The 25,503-nt window shown below is 35.7% G+C and overlaps 1 protein-coding gene across 1 annotated transcript in view; it reads left to right on the forward strand.

The window, feature by feature from the left end:
• The window catches only part of NECAB1 (N-terminal EF-hand calcium binding protein 1), a 169,187-nt gene that overhangs the window by 103,752 nt on the left and 39,932 nt on the right, over positions 1-25,503 (forward strand). Inside the window, exon 6 of the mRNA XM_009455618.5 lies at positions 23,652-23,788. Within this exon, the coding sequence (XP_009453893.3) occupies positions 23,652-23,788 (137 nt within the window). The remainder of the gene's footprint in view (positions 1-23,651; positions 23,789-25,503) is intronic.

Genomic DNA, 25,503 nt, shown 5'->3' on the forward strand with positions numbered 1-25,503 from the left:
GTAAAGAATGCTATTTTTTTTAAATTATAGTCAACATCAACTATTCTCATGGTTGGATTTTTTTCTTCAGTTCATTATGTTGAATTTGCCTTTTAAATGATTTTGCCTATGACACATCTTTAGTTCATGATCTGCTCTGACATTTTGAGAGCTGTAACCAAGATTATAATGTGGCAGGACATGATAGGCATAGGTGACTAATGTTTTTAGAATTTCTTAGAAACAGAGGCTGATTTTCATGCTGATAACCTAAAAAGCAAGGAGGAGAAATAGACACATATAGCACAAATATCATATAAAGTGGACAAATAACATATTTAATTGTATATTTGTAACAGTTCCAGACACATTTTTTCTCACATAAATATTTTTAATAATGGTTATGCTAAACAGAGACCAATTCTTCCTTAATATATAAGGAAATACATGATATTAGAAGAATAAAACTATTTTCACTTCCTTGTTAATTCTGCCTTTGAGTTCTGCATAGGTCATTTATATACATTAAAATATGGAAAACTACCTCTCACTCCCCAAACTATACAAATCAGAATATGTAGGATAAATGGAGAGATGTCTCCAGAAATAACAATTTCATACTTAGGAAAAACTTGATATGATTCCTAGCTCTGCTACTTGCTAGCATATGCCCAAGTTAATCTTTTTGCCTTCATTTCTTTCATTGTCAGATGTTGGGAGGATAAAATGATATAATGCATGTAGGGGGTCTAGTACTGCAAGTGGCCCATAATAGGCACAATATAGGCATAATAGTCATGGGACTAGTTATCTTTCTACTTCCAAGGTCATTCTCAAGTTTCATACTTTGTTATTGGAAACAATTGCTAAACATGTGGCTTGGTGCTTTATATGGATATGATGGATTCTTTCTTACAACAACAACCAAAATATTTTATTTCTATAAGGTAGAGGGGAGAATTCAACAGAGCAGCTAACTAATAATCTAAGTAAAAATTTGGAATGTTGACCCTTCAGAGAAAATTTTAACTTTAAGTCAGAATTTTACATGCTGATTTTTTTAGATAAACAGATAATAAGTGTAAGTGCTTCATGAGACTTCCCTTCATTTTAAGGATATACATTTCAGCTGATCTATGACAACCAAATCAATAGTTTAATGAAGCACACGGACTTGTTTCTGGGAGAACTTCAGTCTGGTGAATGCATAGAGATGCATGTATTTCCCTGAGTGATTGACTAAGCTGCTGCTTATGGGAACAGACACATATGATTGCATAGAGGCACAAATGTCTGTTAAGAAAATTATCAAAACTAAACAGAAATTAATTCATAAAAATATAAAGGAACAACTAAAAGGGAAGCACAGCACCTAGTCAGCCATCTCCTTGTTAATATGATGAAAACAGATCATCTGCAGTGACAGAACATATACTCCTACAACACTCTTGGAAGCACAAAGGAGGTATGTGAGACCTAGCTACCAAAACTATAAATAACTCCAGGAGCAGAACTCAGTGTCTCTGAATCCCAGAGAAAGAAAACAGAAAAAGTAGTCTCAACACTGAGGAAGCATAGGAATCTTTCGAAAAGCAAAAAAGAAACAAACCAAAGGCATGTATGTACAGAGCAGGTGCCACCTCAAATCCAGTTTAATAGACACAAAAAGCACCTACTGTGTTCAGAGTGTTGCCATGTGCTAGTAATCAAAAGGAATATAATAGGAAACAAAAATTAGCCTTTGCTCTCCAATCAAATAATATAATAACAGCATTTTCTACTGTCTTGATCATTTTGTTGCAGGTTTATTTTTCAGCAGATAGAAAAAGTGATTATGTATTTGATAAAGAGAAACAGATTAGGAAATTCTGTGAAGCCCCCTTCCTTGCCCCATGAAGTTAAATGAAAATTAGTCAGATTTGTGGCCTCTTTTCAAAGAGAGGAGTGCTGAGTGGAACTGGCCTGTGGCCATAGAAGAAGTATTCCATAGAGAAGTATTCTGTACAATAGATCTGTGGCAGTAGCTGAAAGGGACTGTTTTCCTTCCTTTAATTGTAACTTTCTACTCCCTTTTATGTTTTCTCATGTAAATCAGAGGCACAATTAAAGCTCAATGAGCCGATGTCAGTAGAGAATAATTTTTTCAAGTTACTCATTTTAGACCAAGTTTTGTGCAAAGTCTGTATTTTATGCAGCCTAAGAGACATTCTGCAGATGAGTCTTAAGAATTTACCTCACACCCGTAATAGGTATACTTATTCTTGTCGGGTGCTGTGTCATACCATGCATCTGTAAGTCGATGCAGAGGCTCATAAAAACGGCACTTACTAAAACCTCCCTTAGCTATCCTCCACCTTATCCAGAGAAGCTTCTTCTTTTGGAAAATCAAGCAAAACAACTAAGCTAAGACATGTTTAAAAAGTTTGAAAAGAAAGCTGTAAGGAAATACAAGAGGAAGAGTTGTTAGGTATGAGTTCTAAATTTCTTTTCAAAGAATATGTCGGCCAGGCGAGGTGGTTCACGCCTGTAATCCCAGCACTTTGGGAGGCTGAGGTAGGCGGATCACAAGGTCAGGAGATCGAGACCATCCTGGCTAACATGGTGAAACCCCGTCTCTACTAAAAATACAAAAAAATTAGCCGGGCGTGGTGGCGGGTGCCTGTAGTCCCAGCTACTCAGGAGGCTGAGGCAGAAGAATGGCGGGAACCCAGGAGGCGGAGCTTGCAGTGAGCCGAGATCGCGCCACTGCACTCCAGCCTGGGCGACAGAGCGAGACTCTGTCTCAAAAAAAAAAACAACAACAAACAAACAAAGAAAAAACAAACTAATACGTCAGTATGTTCAATTCTCTGCCTTCTACTTTTAAACTTAACTTCCTCGTAAAGCAATCTTTTTCGATTATCTACTCCACCCTGACTCATCCTGATTACCTACTCCACCCTGACTCATTCAGATTACCTACTCCACTCTAACTCATTCGGATCACCTGCTCCACACTAACTCATTCTGATTACTTGCTACCTGTTCTGCCCTGACTCCCACCAAAGCACTCACCACTTCATTCTCTTTAAATTAGCCAATCAGAATTAGTTTAGCCTGTGAGGTCTAACCCTAGCCAATAGGGGAACGACACAGCAGCTGGGGCGACGTGCGTCAGGGATAAGAACCCCTTGCCCTCCCTTCTGCAAGTGTGCACTCCATTGTTCCTTCCATATAGAAGTACCTTGCTTTGCTGAGAAAAAGAAAATTTTAAAAAAAAATTAAAAAAAAGAATTTAGCAGGCAGAAAGCAGCAATAAAATTTTCTTCTTCAATTACAAGCCAAATTATTGGCAACTCTTCCTCTTCTGTTCCCACAATCCTTAAGAGGATCCTTTGAGGGGCACAGATTTACTATAGGTCCACCACTTATCTGCAATTCCAAAATCCAAAAGATTCTGAAAATGGAATGTTTTGGTTTTGTTGTTGTTGTTTGGTAAACTTAGCACCAAAGTCCATTTGGTAGCAAAATCTATTTTAATATTAATAATTTTGCTGCAAAACTACCAATATGGTCATTACAGGGTACTGCTCTAGACCCTGCTGTGGTATTATATAATTACATGACATATGCTAGGTATTACCTCTCTAGACCCTGAAAAATTCTGAACTTTGAAACGTATCTGGCTCAATGGTTTCAATAAAAAATTAAGATGGCTATGTCATTATATATGTTATGGAAATGGATGTTCTAATTATTTTTTCAGACTATCAGATTGCATGCTTCAGCAATGCTGAAATGTAATACTATCTTATGTTTAAAAAACAAAGTAAAACAAAAAACTATCAATTCTTGGAAAAGTTTATTGCATTTCAAAGAGCAGTCAAATAATATGCATAGACAAGTGAAAATTGACCCCCAGTGGTCTGTGGAAAATGTAAATGAATTTATTAACGTTTCAAAAATGACACTTTAGGAGACTCAACTGATAATGCTTGTGGCAAGTGTATTGGCGTGAAATAAATGAAGAATGCCTTCATTTGTAGGCTTAATTTACTAAGAGAAATCAGGACTTACCTCCTGTAAGTCACTGTTGGCAGATGATTTAAATGGCTGTGAGAGTAATCATTTGATTTAAAGAATAATTCCTTTTTATGTTTTACTATTGCTACAGAATAAGATTATCATCTCTTTATAAGCTTTTTATCCTCTGTCATTTTCTGTAGTAGTTTTCCTACTTATAGCCTGTATCTTCTTTGGAGGTAATATGACCTCAAATTTGTTCCTTGCATATAGAACATCTCTGTAATCAAATTACAGTTAAGAAAAGCCCATGATTACACACCTCACTATCAGGCTGCATTTTGAGTGATAGTAGAAAAAAGAACTACCAAGCCTGGCTGCTCCCATGAGAATAAGTTTAGATAGGAAGGAAGTCAAGGCTCACCCCAATGCTCTCTCTTGAGTCTCACCTCCCCTCTTCCATCACTACCACCACTCAGTGCCCCAAATCCAAATTTAAAATATAGCCTTGTCTTTAGACTTAAGAGTAGCACAACTTTTGTATTTAAATCAATATTGTCCCATTTCACTGAGATTAGACATCATATTAACCATTTGGGAATCTGTAAAACCACAGGACCCTAAAAAATTAACACATTTGATATTTGGGGCCACCTAGAACTGACAGTCTCCAGAAGGCCTAAAACTTCAATAGAAGTAGCAGCTCCAAGTGAGTTTGAAGCCTAGTTGCTGCTTGGACTGTGCTTCCTATTCCAATACCCCTGTCTTCTTCTCTTGCCTGGCTCATTGCATCTTCTATAATGCCCAGTATCTCATACCCATCTGTCCTTTTCACACCTAATTCAGCATTTATTGAGAAAGAGATAGCTACTATTTATTGAGCATAATACATGTTGACCACAGTGCATGCATTATCTCAATTAGTCTTTTAGCCCAACTGCACTGAGTCACTCTCACAATCAGGCACCTGGTACATGGTAGGTACACAATCTATTTTCCTCAGCTCTCTCTTCACCTTCCTAATAGTTCATTTGTCTCATCCCAACTGAGATTCGTTCATGTGGCACAAGTATTTATGGAATACTGTGTCTGCTCAAATCCTCTAGAAACAGAAGCCAAGTGCAAGAGATGTGTTGGGAGAAATGCCCTTGGAAGGTAAAGGGGAGAGGGAACAAGAGCAGTGGGAAGATCCTTCAGGCTGCCCTGCAGGTCTGGCACCTGTGAAAAGAGGAAGAAACGGAAGTTGGGCTGGCAGAGAGCCTCTGACAAAGTTCTGGCTATGCCAATGGGACGCCCGAGGGCAAAGACTGCTCATAAGAGGAGTCCCCCCAGACTTACACCATCCTTAGTCCGTGGCAAGGAATACTGGAGAGGATGTGGCTTCAGCATGAACACTGCTGATCCCCCAGCTGGAGATGGGTAGTTAAGCATACTTAAAACAGTTTCTTTCTGTGGTACCTCAGTGACTGCCATAGTGTATACCAGGATGTGATTTGAGGAACATGGGCAAAAATTCAAGAATCTGTGAAAATTCAGCTTTAAAGATCCACTTCTCTTAATCTCAAAGGTTTTTCAGTCTTTAAGAGTCTAGTCTTTACAAGTTTTTAAAAGTAAATATCCCTGGGAATAGAAAGATCTAAAGTCCTAGTTACTGAATAACTTAGCAGAGGGTAGTTAAAAGCTCACTAAAAGTAAAGAGATGGGACCCAAAATTTATTTGAGCTGGACCAAGTTTAGAAACTCTGGAACAGAGAGATGTGCAGAAAGAAATAGTGATGAACCAAAAACCAATTCCCTAGGTTTAGCTCTGCCATAGTTTAAAATATGTTGATGCTCAAATCTTGTCCCTCATGTATGTGATATTGTACAGTACACTTGATTTTTGTATGTGTTTATTATACCTTTGATTCAGAAAGGTTTACAATGCTTCCTTCTTTGTCATAAGAAACTCATAATTCAGGTGGGTGCTTGTTTCTTATACCAGCATGAAGCTAAACATAATAGTTGGAAACTATTGAAAATATTGAAACAGAATAGTTCTGAAAATATTATTTTCAGAATATTCTGGGACCTTAACTGCACAGTATGTAGGAAGAAAGGAAACATTCCTTCCTCCCTACAGTCTGATACACTAGTGAGAATAATAAGCATTACTAAACCAACAATGAGCACTCAATGGGGAGCCTTGAAGAGTACCTTAGTGTTTAATACGTTGCTGTAAAGGCATGAACCTTTCCCCTGCCTTTCTCTATGAGTAAACTTAGCATTGCTGCATTTTCCTTATTAGAATTATTTTCATTTCATTAGTAAAATAGGCAGTTGCCCGGGAGTAGAGCAACTGACCTTAGTCTTTATATACCAATATGGGATGATTCAAGGGTCATGTGAAATGTCAAGCTACACACAACAGAACAAGCATAATTCTGTGTACTCTGAATCTTCCCACATTGATCACTTTTGAGGCCAGAAAGTAACAACAGAAGGGTAGAGTAGGCATGACAGAATTGCTTCACCAATGGAACAAAGAAGAAAAATGGTTCTTTTCTTCTTCAACTCTAGATGAACCAGTGAACACAGCCTTAGCCAGTTCCAGGATGGAAACTGAGCCCCATGTTCTCATTTCATATATTTGAGAAAACAAACACAAAGGGGTTAATAGACTTGCCTAAAATCATAGTATGAGTCAATGGCAAAGCCCATAACCCAGTGTAGAATCTTATCCTCTATAAGGGTACGAAAAGTATTATTCAGAATTGGGTAGAATTAGTTCTTTCCCTTCCAATCACTAAACTGTTAACACAATGCCTCTTGGGAGCATAATTAAAACTATCACTGTAACCTTCCAGGTACAGGATTCTTTATCTGTTGCCATGGCAAAGGAGAAAAATGTAAGCCCCTGATTAAAATGAATGCTTTTGTAAGAAATAATCAAGATCCCTGTCAGGGTTTCATCACGCTCTTATACTCTTTGTCATTTTTTATATGACCCCAAGCCTGGGGCTCAAAGTGCCTACTTGAAATTTCTTTTTGTTGTTTGTATAATAACTGAATTAGTTTTGCTCCAGCAGTTTCTTGATGATTTTTCAGTAAGATAAAATCTTCAGTAATTTTTCAGTAAGATATTTAATCAGTCTAAATACTTGAACATTTTTATTTCAGTGGTAAAAAATAGACTGAGGCAGAGTGAAGTTATAAATTAGAATCTAAAAATTTACCCTTCAACATTAATATTTTTTAGTGCTCCAATATAAAACACAGAAAACCTATCTCAAATATAAAAGAGGAATATAAAATTATTAATTAAATAACTGGCAGCCTGGAGATATTCATTCCAGCATAGGCTTTGATAAATCTTTTCCTGAAGGCAGTTAAACCTTTTTGAGAAAAACCTTCTGAGGCTGATATGATTTAAGTCTCTCTGTTAAAAAAAAAAAAAAAAATTGGTGTTTATAAATTATGCTGCCTTTTTGCTACTCTCAGCTTAAATAGAAATTCAGCTGCAATTTAGATGATGTTTCCTTTCCTTTTTTAATTGCTGGTTTTCAGCTCTGAAAAGCTTTCCTTCCAGCGGTGCCCTCAAGGGCACAGTTTTATAATCAAGAGCCTTTGACCCTTGTAGCCTCATGAGACTAGAACCCGCTGTTTCTCTCCAGGTATGTTTAACACAGACCTGGGAACAATCGAAAAGCTTTTCGTGTTTTGTGCTTTAAACATCTTTTGATAAAAGGGTGCAGGAAAATGACACCAGTATTCTAGCCTAGCCGAGGAGAGCTATGTGGTCTTCAGCAAGTCTCCTTAATTTATCTGGGCTTCCTTTTGAAAATGAGGAATTTGTATTCAGTGGTTCCTTCTAGCTCTATGTCTTTGGTGGGTTTGCTGATTGCCTGTGAAATTTGTATAGTACGACCATTTGACCCTGAATTTTGTTTTTCGCTTCAACAGACTATGTATACTCTGTTCTTATCATTAATTGAATAGTATCACTCTCTCACACTAACTTGAGCCTTGTAGTTACACACATTTAATGGAGGAATGAGAATGTTCCTTCATTAGCAAACCCTATCTATATTTAGTGTTTGGCTAAAACCTCATTTGCACTCTCTGTATTTGTGTGTGTGTGTGTGTGTGTGTGTGTGTGTTAATGTTACATAAGTATCTGTTGAAGCATTTTAATCTATATTGTGAAAGGATGTTTTATTTCCTTCTTTAATGTACTTTGCACAGTTATATTTACAAAGGAATATTCTATAAATAATAGAGGTACTAATCCACATATTTTATTCTTTCTCTTAAAAATAAGAAAAGCCTGTTTTTTGAAACTTCTCAGATTGTTCTGTTATGAAACATCACTACTGGCTGGGTGTGATGGTTCACACCTGTAATCCCAGCACTTTGGGAGGCCGAGGAGGGTGGATCACTTGAGGTCAGGAGTTTGAGACCAGCCTGGACAACAGGGTGAAACCCTGCCTCTAGTAAAAATACAAAAATTAGCCAAGCACAATGGCACATGCCTGTAGTCCCAACTATTCGGGTGGCTGAGGTAGGAGAATCGCTTGAACCCAGGAGGCAGAAGTTGCAGTGAGCCAAGATCCACTGCCACTGCACTCCAGCCTGGGAGACAGAGTGAGACTCTAAAAAAACAAACGAACAAACAATTATTACTATTAAGTTACATATGTAGAAAAGGAGTCAATTGAATTACGTTGTACTTACTAATGCAAAGGGGCTCTCTGTCTCTCTTCATGTGTGTATAACACACACATAAATTATATGTATAATGTACCTGTACACACATTTTACAGTTTATATTCTATAAATGTTCAAGGTTATCAATAGTTAAATAAATATAAATTTAATTGACAATAAAATATACTTCTATCAATTAAAAATGTTTAAAATAATAATGCCAATTGTTCAAAAACACAGGAAAATGAAGACTCTTAAACATGATAATGGGACTTTAAATTAGTACTACCTGTAGGAGGGCAAACTTAGTGACCTTCTACCTGTAGGAGGGCAAATGTGAGAAAATATGTCTCACATTTTCAATTTAGGTATTATTCTACCTAGTAATTTCATTTCTAGAACATTAACTCGGAAATAATTTAGTATGTATACAAGGAATATTCACCATATAAATGTTTATACTAAGAAAAATTAGACAACTATCTTTAGTTTATATTCAACAATATGAGATTGATGAATAAATTATAAATATAAAATATACTATTTGGCTATTAAAAACTATATCATATATGAATACAATTGACATGGAAAGATGCATGTATTTTTATGTGCAAATAACTGATTTAAAATGTACATGTAGTTGGTTTTAAAAAAACAATATATTATAGATATTTCAATAGCTTTATTGAGTTATAATTTGTATACCATAAAATTAACCAAGTGTAAGCATACAATTAAATATTTTTATTAAATTTATAGAGTTATACAACAACCACTGCAATCCCATTTTAGAACAATTTTTTAAAAATATTTTATGTTGCCAATCTGTATTTTCTAATTTATAACATTGCTACTTCAAAAGTGAAAGTTATTTATATTTTTAATTTAAAATTTTCATACAGCTTTATCTGCAGAAAAAAAAGTCACATATCTTTTCAACCACTTTAGTCTGTAATTGTAAGTTTGTTATAATAAAAGTCAGTAGAGTTTTAAGGTAGTTACTAAAACCAGTTGCTTTTTATTTGTTAATTTTTTCTATGTATCAATGATTACTTACTCATGAACAAAAAAGTCAAAACTTACCTGTTAGCTATCTGACTTTAGGCAGATTACTTTATCTCTTATGACAAGTTTGGGAGGTCCAAATAAATGAATCCATAGAAAATACTTAGCAACTTCTGTTTATAGCAGTTTGGGGGAAGAGATTCTTTCAACAATTCTGTTGCCGAAACAAACTAAAAATAATGGATAGAATATATTTTTACATTTCTGAAATGTATCCAAGCCCTGGCAAGAAAGCAAAGACTTCTCAGAGGCCAAAATCTAAGTGAAAGAGGGAACACAAAGAAATAAGCAGTTGGAAGCGGCTTTAACTCATTGACCTTACATTTCAGTTTTGAAGACTTTCAGCACTGGGGCAAGAGAAAGCGTAGCCACCAGCACCCTGCAAGGTAAGGATTCTGATAACAACCTTCTGCAAAAACTTGGAACCCAAAAGCCTTTACTGTTCCTCGAAAGGAAAGTTACCCCTAGTGATCCAGGGCACCAAATAAACAAAGGGGGAAAGAAGTCTGCCCTGAGAATTTATAACTGCAAGTCAGCCCTCATGTAAATGTGCAGGCCAAATCAATTTCCTGGGTGGAGGGGAAAGCCTCAAGCCAAGAATTTAATTTAAAATTATTCCAAGATGATGGTGCCCCCAGATACTGGACAAAAGCAAAATCAAATTCTCCCTTAATCTAGATCTGGTAAAATTTCCACAGATTAATCCTGCAAGGAATATGTACTGAAAGCAAAAAAAAAAAATCTCAAAACATACTTCAGACAGTATTAAAAGACTTTATATATTGAAATCATCAGCTAAATAATAAGTATGTTAATGTATTTATATAAATATATGTGGGATTAAAAATAGGAGAAATGAGCAAGATATAAAAAAGACAAAACAAATTTGAGAAAGCACAAAAAGATTTGCTAAACATTTAAAAAATACAATAATTGAAATGAAAACATCAGGAAACCAGTTTTACAGTAGATTAAATAGAGTAGAAAAGAGAATTAGTGAACTAGAGGACACAACCGAAGATACCACAGAGAATGTGACTTAGAGAGACAAAGATCTAGAAAATAGAAAAGAAGTTAAGAGACCTAGAAGATTGAGTGGGAAGGTCCAATATACCTCTAATCAAATTTCCAAAAGAATTAATGAGAAAATTAGCAGAGAAGACAAATAATAAAAAAATTGTATATCTATAAACCAAGAATAGTTAGAACATGTATAGAAACCTAATTTATGATGGATCTGGCAAAAATGTATAGAAATCTTACTTGTGAAAGAGCTGACATGACATATCAGTGCCAAAAAAATACTGGACTGTTCAATAAATGGTGCTAGAAAAATGACTTATCTATATGAAAACAAAAGAGTTAAATTCTGAATCCATACACAAAAATCAATCCCAGTTTAAGACTTACATGTGTAAAAATTTAAGTTTTAGTATAGAAGAAAATAGTTTAATGACTGACTAGAGTAAGAAGGATTTCTTAAACAAGATGCAAAATATAAACTATACCTTTAGAACATAGTATGGCATAACTTTCACTTTATTAAGTTGTATATCAAAAGACAGCACTTACAAATTGAAAAAACAAACAAACCAAGAGAATTTGCAAAACTTAACTACCAAGGGCTGGTGTTAAAAACATTTAAACAAATGCTATAAATCAATAAGGAAAAATTAGAATACATAATAGCAAATGATTTGGCAAAATACAGGAACAGGAACTTCAAAAAGAAGCCAGGGAAAGTCCAATATAGCTATGAAGAATTACTGAAACTCTTGTTTGCAGAGAGTTGTAATGTGCAGTGTTGGGCAATTGTGACTTATCTTAAGCCAAGTTAGTGCAGTGGTTCAAGAGGTCCGTGCAGATAATTTAGCACTTGTACCCTAGAGTTTAAGTGTCTGGTGGAAGACAGAAGAGCAAGGCTGCACAGTTAATAGCCACAGGTTCATAGGCAGTTGGAACAAGGATTCATACATATTGTTTTAGCTGTGGATTTCAAGAAAGGAGAGAAAGAAAAAAAATTGCAGATTAATTGTTCTATTATTTTCTAAGGTTTTACTATATTGCATCTGGGTGCTAATTTCATCTGTGCTGCTGGACATCTGCTGTGATTTCTGACTCTGAAGAGTCATACCTTTGTTTAATACTGCAAAATTATCAGCAATTGTCTCTTTTCTGTTCTCTTTGTTCTCCTCTTAGAACTCCTTATATGTAAGTTAAATACTCTCGTTCTCTTCTCTGTCACTTCTATTTCATATTGTTCATCTGTCTGCTTCAGTTTGGATAATTACTTCAGATTAATATTCTAGTTCCTAATTATTCTTCATCTGTATCTAATCTATTTCACATATCCATTGGATGTTTATTTTTTGGAAGTTCTTACTGCCTCTTTTGAAACCTGCCCCGTTTCTTGCAATAGTCTCTCACTCCTTTCTCCTGCTTTTCATTACCCTTTTTATGTCCTTGAACATTTGAAGCATATTACCGCTGACTCTTTTTTTTGATACCTTTTTTCTTTGTGTGATACGGATATGTGCGGATAGATTGGCATTTTTCCACTATTAGTTTATACTTGGCTGATTAAATCATTGGGGATTTGATGTATTTCTTTACGGAGAATATGTTTTTGTTTATGCCAGCTGCCTCAACATACTACCAATACAGAACTGAGGTGAGTTAATCTCTCAGTTTTGGGCTTCTCTGAATATGCAGGTATAGGAGTTTGAACCTCAGACTGCTGAGTGGACTGAATCTTGATTTTAGGTTTTCAGGAGAGAGTTTTGCACCCAGAGTTAAGACTGAGAAAACTTATTTGTCATCTTGCTTTGTTCACGCATAGAGTTTTTTTTCCAGCTCTCTTTTAGTAAAAATGTGGTCCTTTGAGTGTTCCAGCTTCAACCCCCTACCTTGACTCATCCTCTGTTCTTCCAAAAGTTGTTAAAATCTGGAACTTAAGAGTCTCCAGTTAAATAAAATGCCTGCAGTAGAGCAAGGCCTTCAATGCAAGATTACTGTCAGTCTCTTTGTCTCCTGTTCATTGTTGACACTCTTGGTTTTCTCTTATGTTCTTAGAAGCTTTGCTGTACATTCAAATAATATTTGCCACACTTTACCTTTTATAGTGCATTCTATAGAAGGAGTATTTTAGGATATTTAACTAATCCTAATGCCAAAATTGGAACTTTCAGAAATTTTCTTTAATGTAAATATTACCTTCCAATTTATCAATAAGACATTCAGAACTAATTTTAAGTAGTCTGTATAGTCATCTAGAAACCTTTCTTAGAAAGGAGTATGCAGGTAGATTTGAATAATCCACCTTTTCCTTACATATGATATACATATATATATATATATCTTCTCACTTTATTGCTCTGGCTGGAGTGCAGTGGTGCAAACATGGCTCACTGCAGCCTCGACCTCCTGGACTCAAGCGATCATCCCATCTCAGCCTCCTGAGTAGCTGGGACCACAGGCACATGCCACCATGCCTGGCTAATTTCCCATATCATATATATTTTTAATAATGAAAATTTGAGGGTCTTTACTTCTTATAATCCACCCAATTTTGTGTGTGTGTGTGTGTGTGTGTGTGTGTGAGAGAGAGAGAGAGAGAGAGAGAGAGAGAATTAGTAGACTGCATTGTTTTAGCTAGCTAATACTATGAACTCTTGGCTTATTTTTCCGGATGACCATTAAAATTCCAGTTAGCTTCTGAGCCTGTCTAGATACTCCTAAAATGCCAGCAGACCTTGACACAAACTCAATGCTAAGAAAGGCAAGCCCAGGCTATGATTTCAGGCTATAGCCAGTCTCTTATGTTACCCAGTCATTTTCTTGAACATGTGTGAGAAATAGTGCTGTCTTTCAATCCTGATTTCTAAATGTGGGATATAGAACACAATAAAGTTACAGGTACAGACAGATCATCCACACCCCTTGCTTTCAGTCACAGGCCATATTGAAATGTAATAAAAAATACAATATATTTCACTATTTCTAGGATACATGTTTCCTTTTTCTGACAGCTATGAAATTGGGATATATCTATCAATTGATGGTGCATAAAAGTTAACTGGTGATATTGTTATTTCCTTGTGGTGTATAAAATACCAAAATAGTGGTGCATCTTATAATTAATGGCACTTTATATTTGATGAAGTACAGTATTTTGGTTTTTAAATCCCACTGGAAAAATAAGTCTTACCTGTTTGTTACTCTGAGCAAGTTATCTATTCCCAAAGGTTATTTTTTCCTGAATAAAAAATTACCGGAATATTTTGGTATTCTTTCATAGTAAGCCACAAGGGAAAATTAAATCCAGAAATGTGTCAGTTTTCACATATTTATAAACTATTGTTTTCCATACACTATGCTGTTTAGAAATGCTCATAATATTTTAATGTTCAATTATTCTTCTGTCACAAAATTTGTTTAGATCAAAAGCAAGGATAATTCGCCTTTGAAAGCAGAGAGATTATATATGATATTTTGAAAAATGTATTTGTGTCTGACAAATTTAGTAACTTAGGCCTATTAACTCAACATATTATAGGACTGTGGTTAAAATAGAACTATCCATCTGACACATATACTGTTTAGGAATAGTAACATTACAAATGAGTGTTATCCTTTGAGTATCATTTATGTCAACTTTGTCTCATGTGTATTCCACAAGCTTAAAAATGATATTCAAAGAAACGTGTGTGAGCAATAAGGTGGAAAGCAGTGTATTTATGGGGAAGAAATTTTGGTGATATTTTATCATCAATATCAACAAACATAAATTGAATCCAATTTATGTACGAACATAGTTCTGTGCTCTTCATACTTAAAAACATAACATTTGGTTCTACGTTACACTCCAGAAAAATGCATGCTAGCAGTTGAGAAGATGGCATATAAGAGGTGACAAAAATTACTAATTTGGAAGTGTTTACAGATTTTCTTGTCCTACTGCCTGCCAAAGAGTCCTGTATTTTACAGCCCCTATCTGTCTACTCCACAGCTCCTCAAACATATGAATATAGTATATTTCTACTAGACTGGTTCCTACACATACCTTAACCTTTTTATTGTAAAACAAAAAGGAAAGCCACACAAATCAAATGTAGAGCTTCATGATCATAAGGCAAACACTCTTGAATCCATCACCAAGATTTTAGAAACCTGACCTACCAGTTACCCCAGAAGTCTTTCCACATGCTCTGTCCCGATTATGATTCCTCCTTCCCCTGAAAATAGCTACCAATGGATCCTTCTAGTAGTCACTTCCTTGTGTTTTATTACACAGATTTTCATTCCCAGAAACTGTAGTTAAATTGTACTCATTTTCTCTGTATTGCATTTCTTTTAATTTATAGGCTATCTTGCAATCGCTTTTATTTATATATTTTTACAGTTTATCCGTTACAGAGCCCAGAGAGGTGCTTATGCTCATGGTTTAGGCTTTACTGATTGCCAATCATGGTACAAGTAAGCACGTTCTTCTGAACTCTATCTTTGCTAGAAATTGTCAGCTAAATCCAGAGGCTAATTTGACAAAACTATAGTGGATAGTGTGTTCTCCTGTCAAGGATCACATCTTTTAGTTGTTTTTATTTTTTAGGTTGGCAGCCTTTGATACTCAGTGACTGAAATAGTGATCAGCAAACTCCAGCCATTGGCCAAATTCTGCCAGTCATATATTTTATATGGTCTATGAACATAGTCCAACTAATTCAGTATTATCTATGGCTGCTTTCATGTGATCTCTTGTTCACAAAGTCTGAAATATTTACTGTCTAGGCCTTTACGAAAAAAAAAAAAAATGTTGCCTGGATCTGGTCTAGATCACCAGTATTTATGTTGAAGTCTCCCTGGTTGTTTTGGTTGTCTGCAGCTCATTTTCTAAGATTCCTGAGGAAGGGCTCACAAGAACAACATTACCTGAGTTTTAGTATGTTCACAGTTTTCGGGGACCGTTTATACTTAAAAGACAATTTTTCCTGATACAAAATTCTTGGCTCTATTTTAAATATCTTAAAATATGTTACTACATTTTTTTCTGGAATAAAAGTGTTGGTCTTGGAAAACCTTGTGGTAATCTAGATTTTATTTTGTTTTGTTTTTTACCCCATAAGTCATTTGCTCTATATGTCTCCATGCATGAAGAATTCTTGCTTTGTCTTTTAAAGTCCAGCAATTTTATGAAAATATGTCTTGATGTGTTTGTTCTGAGTCGATATTCTCATACATATGGCATACTTTCAGTGTTTAATATCAAATTATTTTATTTTAGGAAAACATTCTTGAATAATAGTTTCAAGTGTTATTTTCCTTTGTTAGTTTCTATACTTCCTTAGAAATTCCATTATCAGTATATTGTATATTCTTTGTATATTCAACATTTGTCACTTCCTCTCAAATCCCTTTTATTTGTTTTCTTTGTTATTTTTGATTTTAAAAGCTTTCTTTCCTTTCATTTTCTCTTATTAAGGTATTACATGTAATGTTTATTTGTTTTTATGTTCCTTCTAATTTTGACTTAATTTTGGAAATAATATTTTCTTCCATTACTAATTCTTTTCTGAATCCTATCACTTCATTTCTGAGTTAATCTAACTCTGATTTATGTTTTTGTTCATTTCTTGAAATCTTTTTCTTAATATATTCTAGCTTATTTTTAAATACTTGATTGCACTTGGGTCTGTTTTGTCGTCTTGTCTTTCTGGTATGCTTTCATTGTCTGCAGGGATGTTATTGTGCTTCTTATTTTTCTTTTTCTTATTATAACCTTGCATAGGATTTGACCTTAATAATTTTTTGCTGCTTTTAAGAATTCAGTTTTCCTGAATTTTTTCAAAGGAAATTGTGTTCAAAATTGTTTTTCTAACTTCACAGGGCTTCCTCTTAAGTGGTTTGTCTTATAGTACTGAAAAAATAAGGGAGCTTTTCTTCCAAGGCTTTCTGGCTCTGTTTCTCCCCCCAACTTTTTATCTGAATCTCCCTTTTTATTTCTTGTCTCTGTGACCATCCCTCTCAATTTTGAGTCCACTCCTAGCTAATTCCTCAGTGTAGGTCCCTCCTGACATAGCCTTTGGAGTGACCGATTTTAAGAGTTCACAGGGGCTACACAGTTCCAATCCCTTTAGGCCTTACTAAGATTTTTGTGCTCTCTCATTTTTGTACTCAACCACTTTTGGATAAAATGACTGCCAGTTTCAGTCGCTATTCTCAAATTAGCCATTGTTATTCTAGTGAACATTTGTTGGCTACTTTGGAGTTCTCTTGCTCTCAGGTTTGTCTCATAACCCGTTGTGTTCCTTTGTTTCTGCCTACACATCCAGCAACACCATGCAGTGCACCTCTTGTGGCTGTCAGTGATTTTGTCCTTACCCACCTGCAATTGTAGGTTGATGATGACACCTTGTCATCTAGTTTTGTTGCATTCATTGTCTATTGGAGCTTTTTGTTGTTGCTGTTTTCTAGTTGTTTGCTCTGTTTTTATGTGAAGATTCCAAGGGTTTTATAAACTATGCCACCAACATGGCCATCTTCCCCAAATCCTCCTGTTACTATTTTGTGGTTTCTACACAACTGTGATACAGAACAAGAACTGGGCCTAGATGAGTAAAACCAGACTCATACAAATTTGAGGAGAAAGGAAGAAATCTTAGCCAATGTACATATAAAGATATAGGAGAGACAGGAAGAAAGAGGAGTAAAATCAAAGACTAAGAAAGAATTTTGGAAAGATTCTAGAAAACAAGATGTTCTATAGGAGGATATGGCTCATAGAATTCAGAGGAGATAGAGGGGAATGCAAGAAGTACTGTTTATAAATTGTATCTGATTATATATATTATAAATTGTATCTAATTTACTATATCTAATTTACTAATTTACTATACTTGAGGAGAATCAAGTCAAGAATGGAAAAATTTTTGATAAATTTTGCACTTGAACTCTACATATTAAACTTGACACTCCTCAAACACCAAATTCCATGGATCACAGCTTCAATCTGGTAACAAGTATGTATATAAAAGGTGTACATTTTTGAATAAGCAAGCTAGCAGATATGCAGTAGAAAATATATGTCAAAAATAACTCAGGAAAATTAATATTTGTGGAGAGCCTGCTATGTGCCAAACACTAGCTACATATTTGTCCTAGCAATAATTCTGAGGTGAAGTATTATCACGGCAAACAAACCCAGGTCTTGTGAAGTTTGAGCCAATGATCTGTCCATTACACTTTATAATATCCTTTCTCCAATGGGTTAATAGCAATAATGAGCATTTATCAAAAATTATGAGCTAGACACCCTACTGTGTGTGCCACATGCTGTATTTAATTTTAATACTCGCAACAAACTTATGATAACTATTCTTATCCATAGTTAAGGAAATAGGGATTTAAAAAGGTTGAATACTTTCCAAAGTTCACACAGCTGTCAAGTGGCACAAACACAGAACGTAAGTGTGACTGTCTTCAGAGCCAGCTTCTTAACGACTACATTATGTTATTAGACACCTATGAATGTGACCTGGGTCCTCATCTAGTAGTTAATCTCAGATTTGGGCTGACTCTCTAGATGTCCCCATCCTCATACCCATGTGCATTTTTCTAAAATTCCCAGTGTTTGAAGAGGATTACTTCCCAGCAGAATGGGACTGTCCTTTAGGCAAAGACATCCAAGTAGTCTTATGTTCTTGTTAGGGTCTCCTGATATAAGACAGAGCAATAGGAGGAGCCAGAGGAAAGAATCCTACACAAAATAAGTTCTTGATGACTTTAAGATGAGCCCTTTAAAGTGGAGTTTGTCAACGTAAAGGTCTTAATATAATTCATCTCTAAAGTATCAACTTATTTCAAACTACAGAATATCTGGTTAAGATAGGGCTCAGAATTTATTTCAATTTATTAATTGTTTAATAATATTTAATCCAAAATTATAATTTTGTCTCCTCTTTCACTAATCTGAGAATCTATCATTTCCTTAATCCTTGGGAATCTGTAGTCTGAAATTATTTTGATATCTTGTTTTGCCATCTAAGGTTTGCAAAGACTAGCTGGAATTAACCTCTGTCCATTATTAGGACAAGTAAGAGCCAGTTCTTTATTTTTGTATTTTTATAAGGCTTAAATTTGATATAGTGGTCTCCCAGTTTGGAAAAAAAAAATGTGCCATTTAAAATAAAAGCCTGAGAATATTTAAAAGAAGTGGGACATAGATAATGTGTGTAACCCACTTAGTATTTTAAAAAGTAATAATTGTGGATAGAGTAGAAAAGAGCAAAAGACAACCTTATCTTTGTAAAGTTATTTTTTTTTTCTGTTATAGAAGCTGCTGCAGATGTCTTACACAAGAATGGCAAGAGCTGCAGGGAGTTAATCCAAAAGACAGTCAGAAGCAGTGCCCCTTGCTAAATGTGATTGTTATCTGACCTCATAAACAAGAATACACTAACCCTAGATGTCACTGACTTGATTGATTTTCAAACAGGGAAGACTGATGCTCTGATTTTCCTAATTAACTCAGATGATTCCATCAACCTGATGGGCAGAGCTTGCTTACTGAGAAATGATGTGAAAATTAGGATGCACAGACAGTTTTCTAAGAAACCTGATTCAAAGCACTATGCTTCCAATGCTAGGATTTTTACTCAGATGAATTCTAGCCCTGTTCCAGCTCCACCAAAGGAAATATGTAGATTGAAATGTTTACATTTTGGCTTTCCACAGACAAAAATGGAGGTATTAATACTACTTTGTTGACAATTTCCACTTAATGTTTTGTGTAACTAATAATTATCAATGACACGAATGAACATTATTAGGATCTGAGAAGTATAACGTTAGCTTTTACTTTCCCATATCCTTTCTGATAGACACGGAGGATTAAACTGCGTTTGAAAAAAAAAGAAGCAAAATCTGAATAATGAGTATAATCTGTACATTTTTAAACTACTTTATTTTGTCTGTAGGAGTTCTTTCTGCCAGTCTCTCAAATACAGGTTTTGCTCAAAGGAACGCATGCCTTATGCCAACATACCAGTCTTTTGGGGAATTAGGAATGCAAAAAATCTCTTTTTGTACCTTCGCTACCAACACATTTGCTGAGAATTAAAAGGGCCAGGCTTTGACATTTTCCAGCTTGTTATCTATTTAATTTTCCATCTGCTTCTTTTGCCACTGCCTTCCAAAGGAACATCTGCTGCATATCTGAGAAAAGGGAAGGAAGATTGGATCTGTGCCACCCGGGTCTGCAGTCGCAAACCTTGAGATCCAGAATAAAGGAAGGGAAGGAGACTAACAAATGGTCCAGAAAATAAAATGAGGACAAACAGTCTGTTAGAACAAAGCTGTATTTTTCTTTATTGCAGAGCCCACATGACTGGGCAAGTCGGGTGGCAACGTCTACAACCAGCAAGGGCTGGATGCAGGGGGAGGCAGGTGGTGACCAGCCAGTGGCAAGAGCACTTCCCAGAGCTTGGACACTCCCTCTGGTGCCTGACTCTCCATGTGGGACCCGGTTTCTCACACATTTCTTAAGCATTTATGGGGCAGCTGTTATGAGGCAATTTTGTTCTGAGTACTCTGGAGGCAGAGATGAATAAGACATAATCCCTGTGCTTAAAGAGCTAGCCTAAAATGGGGAAGATAGACAAATGAACAACAGATCACAATATCACAATGAAAAATTCTATATCCTATGAAAAATTCTATATCCTAGGTAGGGAAGAAATGTCACAAAAATACATAGAAGTGGAAAGATGTATTCCTAATCCTATGAAGAGAAGTGGTGGTTCAAGGACAGGAACATCTGTACAGAGACAGTGTTACAAGCTGAGTCTGGAAGGATAAGTAGGAATATTAGAAAACAAGGTTTTTTTTCTCCTTATCAATGAGGGGTAGTATAAAACAGCAAACCTTCATAATTGACTCAAAAAACTTAATCCTCCAAACCTTAAACCCACCCACCACCACTCTCAATGTCAAGGCATCAACATTTATATCAAAGAAATGTATCAACCAACTGGGTTCTGCCACTTTTCAATGTTACCTACAGAGTCACTAGTAAGGTTATCAAACTCTCATCAGAGTGAGATAAGAGGGTTAGCCTAATCATAACTTTCTGATTTGCTATGGTGGAGCAATGATGAGTGGCCAGTTGTCTGACTTTAACTTTTCTTAATTATTTAACTTTAACATCATCAAAATATTTGTATGTAAGATCACAATAGCAAATGCAATAAATTCTTAGAGTTAGGAGTGTATCTGCAAACCATCAGGTATGAATGAACCTCTACTCCACCATAAGGGATACAGAAATAAAAGACATGACCTTTCTGTCAAAGAAGCTGAAACCTAATTGCAATGACTGGAATGTTTAAAATGACTAACTATAATTTTTTAATCTCTTTTCTATAATTCTGACATGGCAAATATTTAACATTTAAATGAGAAAAGAGTAAGGACAATGCTATATGCTTTATTGCTCAGTAAATGTTTGCTTTCTTCATTTTTCAATGCAGTCTACAAATAAGTATAAAACTTTTTATCATTTGCTTTATATTAGTCATAGTATATATTGAGATGCAAAAATAGTTGGTATAATCCCTGACTTTGCAATTATATTTTATCTTCATTTTAATAAATTTTATTTTTTAAAATATCCATTGGTGATATGGAAATAACTGTGGGAAAAGACTCAAACACACCTTTTTTTCTATCATCACATTTTCTTTCAACCTCAAAGAAAAGCCTTCCTCAATTTTAAAAACTCATTCAGAGAGAATTTTTTGAAGTTTTTTTTTAACCAATAAATAGCAAGCTGTGAGATCAAATTAAATATTTGGAATATTTTTAGCTTGATTTAACTCACCCAAAACTCTTAAGATTATTATAAGCATGTAATGGTTATGTTTAGTTTATGGTTAGTTTCTTAAATGGAGTTTAAAGACATTGCAATTTTTAATTTTTAAATAGGACTATTATATATGGTAGATGTATTGGTCAGGGTTCTCTAGAGGGACAGAACTAATAGGATAGATGTTTATATGAAGGGAGTTTATTAAGGATAATTGATTCACACCACACGATCACACAGTAAAGTCCCACATAGGCCGTCTGCAAGTTGAGAAGCAAGGAAGCCAGTGGTGGATCAGTCTGAGTCCCAAAACCTCAGAAGTAGGGAAGCCAACAGTCCAGTCTTCAGACTGTGGCCAAAGGCCTGACAGCCCCTGGCAAACTACTGGTGTAAGTCCAAGAGTCCAAAAGCCAAAGAACTTGGAGTCTGATATTTGAGGGCAGAAAGCATCCAGCACAGAAGAAAGATGAAGGCCAGAAGACTCAGCAAGTCTGCTCTTCCATCTTCTCCTGCCTGCTTTATTCTAGCCACGCTGGCAGCTGTAGTAGTTGGTACCCACCCAGATGGAGGGTGGGTCTGCCCCTCCTATTCCACTGACTCAAATGTTAATCTCCTTTGGCAACACCCTCACAGACACACCCAAGGACAATACTTTGCATCCCTCAATCCAATCAAGTTTACACTCAATATTAACCATCTCTGTAGATAAGAAAATTTCCTGTGTTGTTCACCTGTAATGAAAGAGCTTAAAAAGAGGCTGATGATTGAAACTTTTTACTATTTCAAATTGAGAAAGAAATAAGATTTTCTATGCTATTACATTGTTCTTCTATTAGAAAAACTTCCAAAGTAAACTATATCAGGAGGCCATAGTCCAATTCTTCCTAAATTAAAGTTGATAGAAGCACAGAATATTTTTGAGTTGGAATGTATGCCAGAGTTACTTAGTGATTTATAAGTGGGAAAACTGAGAACCAGGAAGGTTAGATACCTAAATCTTACTTGTTTGGGTTTATAACTATGCCCTAAGCTTCTTCAGCATATCAGGATCCGTGGTATTGTGTTATCACCCTCAGTCGTTTTGTGTTTTGTCTTTTCAGCCGTAAAAAAATTTTGTTTAGGGACAGAGACAAATAAATCTTTTCCTTGGCTGAACTTGAATGTACCATTTCCACTCAAGATTCTAGAAAATCAGATTTCACTGGCTGGTCCCATGATCTGAACGAGTGGCCCTGTCACCATCTAATTCCACACCAACCTGGTTTTTGTTGTTGGTTCTCCCTGAGACTTTAGGGAGACAAGCACAGCAGGTGGTACCATCCACAGCTCACCCATCTACCTTGAGTAAGCTTGGCAAGTACACTTATTCAGTCTGCAGTGACCTCTGCAGTGACCCTGGGGCTGTTTCAGTGAATGCTGCTTTTGTGGCTCAGGTGTTGTCCTAGAAGTTAATTGTCAATGAGCCTCAGGTAAAGTTACTGAAGGAAAGACATAAGCAGATTTAGTAAACCATTTAAATATTCCAATCCTAACATTTTCTGAATTTTAAATAACTACACATAATTTTCTTTGTCTTCAGCATAATACGGATCAAGCATAATAAATACATCAGGAGTGAATTAAGCCAATTGCTGAAACATGGTTGCATTTTGTTGGTAATAGGGAAAATATATGATGGCGTGGTCAACATTCAAATGAGACATAGAACAAACCCTGAGTTAGTCACATTCTGATCTTTTTTTTCCCCCCCGGATATTTATTTTTTCTTTTCTACAGATGTCTATTTTGCAACTCTGCTGGTTTTGTCCTTTTTCTTAATCTTGAGGCAGGTATATTGGGAGGCAAGATATTCCAGTCATTTCTGCAGCTTTTTTATTCATCTCCTGGTGGGTGGATGAGAGCGATGCTGTAGCCTCCAGGGCTCAACAGATCTTTTCCCTTCTCTCCACCCTCTCTCTCTAGGATCAATCTGGGATTGATGGGTACATGGTAAAAGAAAAAAAAAAATCCTGGGTATTTTTTTCTACCATACTTCTAATTGCATTTGTTTTGTCACCCTTAGGACTACCAAGAAGCCTCCAATTTGGAACAATTCGTAACTCGATTTTTATTGAAGGAAACCCTGAATCAGCTGCAGTCTCTCCAGAATTCCCTGGAATGTGCCATGGAAACCACTGAGGAGCAAACCCGTCAAGAAAGGCAATTTACATGTTTTCATCTGATGTCTATTTAGTGACTCTATGTTCATGAAAAAACAATTGAGAGGCATTGTACTTACACTAGCAAAAACTAAAAAAGAGAACTGATAAATTTAAAAAGAATGACAGTGACCTCCACTGGTTGCTTGCCTTATTATTTGCCTCTAAAAAGACCATTCTACTTTTTCTTTTACTGTCAGTCATTTAGTAAACTATATATATATATATGTGTGTGTGCGTGTATATATATATATGTGTATATATACATATATATGTGTGTGTATATATATATATTTCTTTTTTTTTGAGACGGAGTCTCACTTTGTCACCCAGGCTTGAGTGCAGTGGCACGATCTTGGCTCATTGCAAACTCTGCCTCCCGGGTTCAAGCAATTCTTGTGCCTCAGCCTCCCAAATAGGTGGGATTACAGGCACACACCACCACGTCCAGCTAATTTATTGTATTTTTTAGAAGAGACGGGGTTTCACTATGTTGATCAGGCTGGTCTTGAACTCCTAACCTCAGGTGATCCGCCCATCTTGGCCTCCCAAAGTGCTGGGATTACAGGTGTGAGCCACTGAGCCCAGCTGAGTCAACAAATTTTAATTGAAAATTTAGTAGATGGAGAAGACTTTAAAGTATTATGAATAATGTAAAGATACATTTAACATAATGTCAATCCTTAAGGAAGCCTAAGTCTATCATATAAATAAGACATGAATACAAAAACTATACTGCAAGGAACAAAGTGATAATAAATACCACAGAGAAGAGGAAATACATTGCCAATTGTTTTCAGAATATTAAAAGATTAAATATGGATAGAGGGATGGAAGGATGAGAAAGTCAATTTCATGGAGTTTCTCTATTTGAGCTTGTCTTGCAAAATCTAGAGATCAGTGAAAAAGCCTGGTGGGAAGACAAGACTTGAACTGGACCTGTAGGATGAATTTGAATGGCAGAATGAGAGTCTCTCTAGAGGGATCCGTCTCACCCACCTCCTGTTACCCACCTCTCATCTGGCTCACTTCTCTTTGGTTGTCTGGTCACTGATTGGACAGTAATTTCTCTGGGAAGCCTTCACTGCTCATTCATACCTCCCACTTCACTACCGTGTATTCCTATAGTGCCCCCTATTTATATCTACTTATCTCAGCCCCTTCCTTGTTAATTTGGTGTAATTTTGAAAATGTGGAAATGATGGGAAAGACCCTTACAGACTACATGAACCTGGATATACTTGGGAGACCTGATAATTCAGTAAGCCTAATTATTTCAGGAAATGGAGAAAAGTGAATGATGGAAATTATTTCAAAATTCAATGCCACCAGTAGGTATCACTGAGAAAATAAGTAGTCATATTGCAATAGCTATATAAATAAAGGCACTAATGTTTAAGAGACACCTATACTAAAAATGTGTAGGGCACACATCAAGGTGATCCCAGCCAACAGTTGATATTTTTCTGAGTTGTCATTGCTTATACCTTGCAAGCTAGAGAAGCTTGCAAAACTCTTGCTCCTGGGGCATATTTTGGCAGATGTGTTACTTTAAACTTATAGATGTGCTTTATCTAACTTTTACATCTTAAATTAGAGAGAAGGAAACAGTAAGTTTTCTGAACAGGCTGATAATAGACTACCCTGCAGGACCAATTTTCCTGAACAAATTAACTGATACATAATTATTAGGACATCTCCAAAATAGTGGAATTT

Source organism: Pan troglodytes, chromosome 7 (assembly GCF_028858775.2).
Source record: "Pan troglodytes isolate AG18354 chromosome 7, NHGRI_mPanTro3-v2.0_pri, whole genome shotgun sequence".
In the NCBI taxonomy this organism is placed as follows: Eukaryota; Metazoa; Chordata; class Mammalia; order Primates; family Hominidae; genus Pan; species Pan troglodytes.